The 7,494-nt window shown below is 42.4% G+C and overlaps 1 protein-coding gene across 1 annotated transcript; it reads left to right on the forward strand.

Moving 5' to 3' along the window:
• Positions 1-763: 763 nt before the first annotated feature.
• Positions 764-4,709, forward strand: LOC112216300 (zinc finger protein 64). Its single transcript, XM_024376190.2, has 6 exons — positions 764-1,014; positions 1,329-1,490; positions 1,757-1,903; positions 2,171-2,233; positions 2,348-2,599; positions 2,826-4,709. The coding sequence occupies exons 1-6, from the start codon at positions 993-995 to the stop codon at positions 4,370-4,372; spliced, it is 2,193 nt and encodes a 730-aa protein (XP_024231958.1). The 5' UTR covers positions 764-992; the 3' UTR covers positions 4,373-4,709.
• The last annotated feature ends 2,785 nt before the right edge of the window (positions 4,710-7,494 follow it).

The following is a 7,494-nucleotide window of genomic DNA, read 5'->3' on the forward strand; positions in this document are numbered from 1 at the left end:
TTTTTTTTATCATACATTTTAGAATAAGGCTGTAATGTAACAAAATATAGGAAAAGTGAAGTGGTCTGAATACTTTCCAATTGCGCTGATATGCCATAATATGACATCTAAAATGTCTCTATTCCTTTGGAACTTTTGTGAGTGTAATGTTTACTGTTTATTTTGGATGGTTTATTATCTATTTCACTTGCTTTGGCAATATAAACCATATACATCCCTTTGAATGGAATTTAATTGAAAGAGGTGGTGAGAATAAGGGCTGTCCAGTGAGAAAAGTGGAAGGAGTGAGTGGCATATAAGATGCAATGGTAATTGAGACTGCACCAGTGAATGTTTCTTGGCAATCAAGGGATCCTGATATATTATATGTGAAAGGTGGAATTTGTAGCATTTATTGCAATGGTCATAAACTGCACAGCACAAACAAATAAGAAATTAGAGGAAATTGGAATTATTGTGAGTTCTGCAGAACGATTTTTGTGACTGAGTTTACAGCCGAGGCATTGCAAGAAATGCTTTAAAAGGATGGTCCGCCCTCACAGGCTCCTGAGTCTGTGTAGGGATGTGGCTTGAATTGGAATGTGACTGAAGGAGTGGGAAATTATGTTTTAAAAAATGTAAAAGTATATTTTTTTGATTTTCTATGATTCCGGTTTTTCCCACTTTTTTTCCTACAATGAATCTTTTTTCTATAGTTTACAACCTGTACAGTAGGTGGCGTCATGCAGCTATAACGCTTGTTTGCGGGCCGCAATAATACCATAGAAAAAGAAGTCTGTCGTAAAATGATTGCAACAGTGTTGCCCGACAAGAGTTCAGTGGAGTACATAGCTAAAAGTCAGTAGATAATTACAATGTTTCGATTTCAAAGGCACTTGATGTGTTGTATACTTTATATTGAATTAATTCCAATCGAGTTTCCTGTCGCAAGTCGATAGCCTACCTTTAGGGAGCCCTTAACTGAATTGATATCCAGTTATATTAGCGTGAAGATGGAATCATTTAACGGAGGGGGTAAGATGTTCTAAACAACGTCAAATGTTCTAAACAAAGTCCACTTAGTAGTCCAATTAATATTTGAAACTTGTTGTTAATCTGGCGCATTCTATGTATTAAATAAGTTATCCAATGCCTTTATCGTCTGTCAGTTGTGTTTGCAATTATATAACAATATGGCTAGCTATGTTTACAAATTGCAAAGCCCATTCAAACACCGTGCACTGCAAACTCTAAGGTGTATGATGAGTATTGGTATTTGCAGGTTAGGCTATTGGTTGTCAATGTTCTTGAACGAAAGCAGGGTTTTATCCCCTCTTCCTCGTCAACAGGAGGGAACCATGTACTTGTGGAAGTGAGCCCAGATATCCACATTTGTGGGTTTTGTAAGCAGCAGTACAATAACTTTGAAGTCTTTCTGGCCCACAAGCAAAATGGCTGCCACATACCCTCCTCTGACATATCAGCATCTAACTCGGCACCTACTCTTACAGGTAATACTATTCTTGCAAGGTGTTTTATCCACAGGCTAGTTTGAAGAGATTATGAAAGGCTACCCCAGACTCCTTAAATATACCATTGGAACAATGCATAGCCTATATATTTTCTCCTTCAAATACAACTTGTTATAAAGGCAGGTTAAAAATTGGTTATTTGGTTACTCAGTAACCATGGTAACGATCTGATGTTTAGACAAATTCCTCAGTTTTCTGGAAATGTATCCTATACAGTCAGAAATCCTTTGCACTTTTCCCCCCAGATTCCAGCACAGAGTTTGTTTTTGAGGAAACCTACCAGACGTGTGTTATGAGAGGTGTCAAAAAGATTCTGACCAAAGCCTCTAAAACACCTTCCAAAAAATTAAAACCTGCCCTGACTTCAAAGAGGCGCAGCTGCTGTTTCTCAGGTTGGTACCCTCACTTCCTCTTTCATTAGTCCTGTGACACATTCCTTCCATATTGCTGGTAGGGAGGGAGGGAGCACAATATCCGCTGGTCAGTTACAACCAATTTGCTCTTTTCTGGGTCGATTTACTTTTTTTATAGCTGGCTTTTCCACTAATTATTAGTACAGTAATGTTTTCTTGAAATGTGGTTCAAACAACACTTATATTCAGGGTGCATGAATCAATCACTTTTCTAATCAAATGCATCATTTATTCCTTTGCCCCTAGGATGCTCTTTCAAGACACAGTACGGTCAGAAAGACATGGAGCGACATCTCAAAACACATACTGGTATGTAATAATACCAGTGGAATTGTATCATAAATCAAATTCTATTGAGTTGTCATCCTAGTATGTATTGCGATTTTGACATTTATTTGTCCTCCAATCCTTGTGTGTGCCCAGGTGAGAAGCCGTTTGAATGTGAGCTTTGCCACAAGCGGTTCAGCCGGAGGGACAAGCTGAACATGCACTTTCGCTCCCACACGGGAGAGAAGCCTCACAAGTGCAATTACTGTCCCTACGCTGCGGCCGACAGCAGCAGTCTGAAGAAACACCTCCGTATCCACTATGATGAGAGGCCCTTCAAGTGCCAGATCTGCCCCTATGCCAGCCGCAACTCCAGCCAACTCACCGTGCACCTCCGTTCACACACTGGTGGGTCTGCTTGGGTTGATTAGTACACTTAAGCATTGAATTGTGTAAGTCTGGTTCTGAAATCAGGTTAGTGAATGGTCTACATTGTTTCCCGTTCATTTGGGACTGAAATATGGGACATGGGCTCATCTTGATATAAGACTGATTTTTGACTTCTAAAAAAGTCTAAAAAACTTACGTTTTATTTGTCTGATGTTATATAAATGTATATATTCCTCTACTTTAGGGGACGCACCTTTCCAGTGCACTCGGTGTGAAGCAAAGTTCAAGATCAACTCTGACCTGAAGAGGCACATCCGCATACACTCGGGTGAGAAGCCTTACAAGTGTGACTTCTGTGACTACCGCTGTGCCATGAAGGGCAACCTGAAATCACACGTCCAGATAAAACACGGCATGGCCAACTCCTTCCGCTGCCCTGACTGTGACTTTCTGTGCACCAGTAAGACAGCTCTGAGGCAGCACTCGCGAGAGCACCAGCCCACTCAACCCATCCAGTGCTCCAAGTGCACCTACTCCTGCTCCAGCAAGGGGGCGTTCAAGGTCCATGAGCGGATCCACTCTGAGGAGAGACCTTTTAAATGTGACTTCTGCAGTTTCGCCACCAAGCAGCGCAGCAACCTGGTCATCCACAAGAAGAAGAAGTGCCACACGGACAAGCCTGACACAGGTGTCGATGGAAAAAGAGGCAAAGCTGATGTCTGTAACGGAGAGGTCCTTCCCAAGCCTGTGAGCTCCCGGTACCGGGCCAAGCTGGACGCAACGCGGGCCTTCTGCTGTGACCTGTGCGAGGCGTCGTTCGTGAGGGAGGACTCTCTGCGCAGCCACAGGAAGCAGCACCAGGACTCAGACTCCCAGCAGACTCTCTCTTTGACACTCCAGCCCATTACCTCCCAGCACAGTGTTGTGACTGTGAGCCATGTACCCAGGCAAGACAGCCACACCACCCAAATCCCACTCCACCAGGTCCCCCTGACTCCACTGGCCTCGGACCCCCTGGCCTCCTACAGCAGTGCCCAGCTCCAAATCATAGTTTCCCACCCTCTGGGTCAGGAGGGCTCCTTCCTTCCCCTGCAGGCTGGGCTAGACTTTGGGCAGCAGACCAAGGGATCCACCACGGTCTTCCTGAGCCCAGAGACCCAGGGCATGGTGGTCAACTGTATGAGCCTCATGCCCATACAGCAGCTAGGAGCTCAGAAACAGGTAGATGGGGACTCTCTGGAGCCTCAGACAGTCTTGCTGACACACCTCTCCCTAGGGGACAGCCGTAACCCTCTCCACCAGGCCCTACTTCAGACAGCCATCGCCTCCCAGGACTCCTCAGCCCACCGCAGCAGCACACAGACCTTCATCACCACCTGCTCAGATCTGGAGGGTCTCAGTGCTCTCATTCAGGAGGGGGGCACAGAGGTTACTGTGGTGACGGAGGGAGGGAACCACAGTAATCTAGTCGCCATGGCAACGGCCACCTCCAGGTTTTCGCCCCCGGACATGAAGTGTAGCGAAGGTGGCCCCTTGGAAGACTTGCCCAAGCAGGCACAGGTAACAGTGGTGCAGGAGTTTGGGGACAATGGCATTACCACCTGTGAGGAGGACAGTAGTCTCATGGTCCCTAGCATCAGTTTAGGCAGCCAGGAAGTGGTCATCCACGGCTTGCCTCTGGTGGTGACTGCCCAGAATCAGCCTGTTCTAGAACACCTCTCAGTCTCTACACAGAACCTCTATTCAGTGTCAGACACACACACACCATTGATGGCCTCCAAGACTGACTAGACCACCATTACTGTACTGTTTGTCTGCAACAGATCAAATAGATAGCTATAACAACCGGTTAGATAGCAGCTCATGTTCTGTTACAGAATGTTCTCATGTGCAAGTTACATTACATTGACTCTTGACCCATGTCATAGCTTTGTCATGTTTAGGTTAACTTAGTTATTCATCATAAATCCAGAGTTGAAAAATGAAGTGTGTTTGGTACAAACTAGTCAATCTGACTAGTCATCTTTGACATGTTTTCCAATCATGAACTTTACAATTCAGATGAAGAAAATGCATTACTTAAAGTGTCATCAAATAAAAACAAATAAAAACAGTATCTGCTTGTGTTTCTGTGGTACTCACTTATTGTTTTTGAAATGCTAATTGAAATATATTGTTCTTGGTTCATGTGTCTGCTTTAAACAACCTGTCATTGACCATGCATGAGTATTAACATTACAAAGTCAGATCTCCATGATATAAATTGATAACTTACATTAAAAACCTAGATGGGTATGGACAGAAATAGCTTGCCATTACCTTTTACCTTTCCAGTCACCCATTGTCTGTCAATAGAGGTTTCTAATTTGTCCACTAGATGTCAGTGGAGACCATTGAGCTATGGGACGTTTGTTCTTTGTATTGCAGCCTTTCATGGCATTGACATGGGCTGCCTGTCTGATTTTTTTATTTTTTTACTAATCGGGTCAGCTCTGAAGAAAATCTGATGTGATTGTTCAAAATACCAATTAGTGGGGGGAAAATCAGAATTGGGCTGTCTAAACGCAGCCAAAGAGTCATGGTAAACATGTTACATTTCATAAAGATTGATCTATGTGCTTCAGTTTCAGAATTATAAATCTTTCTATATGTGATATTGCAGGATTGTTTCATCGTTGAACAAATGTCAAGGTGTTGATGTGTCCAAAGCACAAATTACCAACTACAATAGACATTTGATTGAAAGCCTCTTCTGCTTGTTTGCTATTTTCCTCCTGGAGCCACTTTGCCATTCAGCCTTCAAGTCCTTATAGTGTCAGCAGGAAAATGAAGGCTGCAATTGAATGGGTCTATGTACTAAATCGCACCCTATTCCCTATGTAGTGCATTACTTTTGAACAAGGCTCTGGTCAAAACTAGTGCACTATATAGGGAATAGGATGCCATTTGGGGTGTGACCAAGTAGTCTCAGGGGCAGTTGAGCATAGATTTTTGTTTTTCAGCGCTAATAGCTTTAATAACTATTATTTATTTAACTTGTTTGGTGCTTTTCATTACAGAAAATGATCTCAAAGCAAATAAAACGCAAAAATAAATGTAAATTGTGAAGGTAGAGATGGATATTGAATGTCTCTTTTTGGCTTCGGATGAAAGCTGGCAGTTTTGAGCTTTAGAAGCTCAACTGTGACCCCTCTGCTTTCTGTGGCTCAGGAAGGAGTGGATGGGCACCGTCTGAACAAATTGTTTGCTGCTCCTCCACCAATAAGGATGAAGAGATCCAAGAGTCATGGAATATGTGGAATGTAACTTTGTGATTCTATAGAATGGAAATAATTAGCGATAGGGGATAAAATCGATAGTAACATATCGCAATATTATTTTGGGATGATATTATATAGATCTCCAGGTCATAGTTTAGCTCGTTCATCTTATTAAATAGTGAGTCAACATGTTTTCAGCCGTGTCGAATCTCAATACGTACCGTATCGGCACCTAAGTATCGCGAGGTCCCTGGCAATTCCCTGCCCTAGAAATAATTGTACCTTTCAAGGATTTAGAGATTGATAAAGGACGGATATAGTATCTTTGACGTCCAGTCTTTATGTGGAGCATATTGTGGTTATATATTGAAACCTATATGGTTTCATTTCTCAACATTTAACATGAATTTATTCAGTTGTATGTATGCTTATACACTGACTATACCAAACATTAGGAACACCTTCCTAATATTGAGTGGCACCCCACTGCCCTTTTGCCTTCAATTCCTTGGGGCATTGACTCTACAAGGTGTTGAAAGCATTGCATAAGGATGCTGGACCATGTTGACTCCAATGCCTCCCAAAGTTCAGTCAAGTTGGCTGGATGTCCTTTGGGTGGTAGACCATTCTTGATACACACAGGAAACTGTCGAGCGTGAAAAATCTAGCAACGTTGCATTCCTTGACACAAACCGGTGCGCCTGGAACATACTACCATACCCCTTTCAAAGGCACTAACATTTTTGGTCTTACCCATTCACCCAATGACTTGTACACATACACAATCCATGTCTCAAGGCATAAAAATCCTTATTTAACCTGTCTCCTCCCCTTCTTATACATTTGATTTAAGTGGATTTAACAAGTGACATCAATAAGGGTTCATAGCTTTCACCTGGATTCACCTGCTCAGTCTGTCATGGAAAGAGCAGGTGTTTTTAATGTTTTGTATACTCAGTGTATTTTAACCATTCTATATTCAGACATCTTGTCACTTCAGTGAATCCTGGGTGTCCGAGGCTACCAGAAATCTGTCACAACTCCAGCACTCTGGTGTAATGTCCCTAGATTGCCTTTTGGGGTCAGTAAGTATCCAACATTAAAATCCTTCTGAACTATTGATCTGAACCATGCCAAATTTGTAGTCACATCTATAAACACACATTGTCTATTTTCATCCCTGTGCATTTTTGATCTCATTAGGTATCATCAAAAATTGTACTCCAGCAATTTGAAATGCAGTTTTAGTATTATGACTGTATATAAGGGATAGTCAGACAGCAATATTATAATGTACCCTAGTGTGTTTCTGTTTACCTTTTTATAATGTGGGGTCAATGATCTCATTTAAGATATTTCTATGTGGTATTTTATTGCTGGAGTCCATTGGCTGAAGCATTAAGATGACTGGTTGCTATGTGGGAAAAGTGCTCTAGAACTAGAGGTGATCTCTGATGCATCTCTTTGATCTATTATCAGACAGACAGCAGAGAGACTTCCAGGGTTCTAATCCCAAGTACCCTTGAGGAGGGAGGGCCTGCTTCACCGATAAAAATCATCCATCCATACAACATTTATGCACCCACAAACCCATTTAACATAGGTGGGTGTGAGTGTGTGTAAAACCATTCAACGCCATAATCCGACATTTCT

The sequence above is a fragment of the Oncorhynchus tshawytscha genome, linkage group LG16 (genome assembly GCF_018296145.1).
Source record: "Oncorhynchus tshawytscha isolate Ot180627B linkage group LG16, Otsh_v2.0, whole genome shotgun sequence".
In the NCBI taxonomy this organism is placed as follows: Eukaryota; Metazoa; Chordata; class Actinopteri; order Salmoniformes; family Salmonidae; genus Oncorhynchus; species Oncorhynchus tshawytscha.

Excerpts from the sequence above, each read along its gene's own strand:
- LOC112216300 (XM_024376190.2), top strand. The coding sequence starts at position 993 with ATGGAATCATTTAACGGAGGGG. Across the intron at positions 2,234-2,347 it reads ACATCTCAAAACACATACTG|GTGAGAAGCCGTTTGAATGT; the intron begins GTATGTAATAAT and ends GTGTGTGCCCAG. Across the intron at positions 2,600-2,825 it reads GCACCTCCGTTCACACACTG|GGGACGCACCTTTCCAGTGC; the intron begins GTGGGTCTGCTT and ends CCTCTACTTTAG.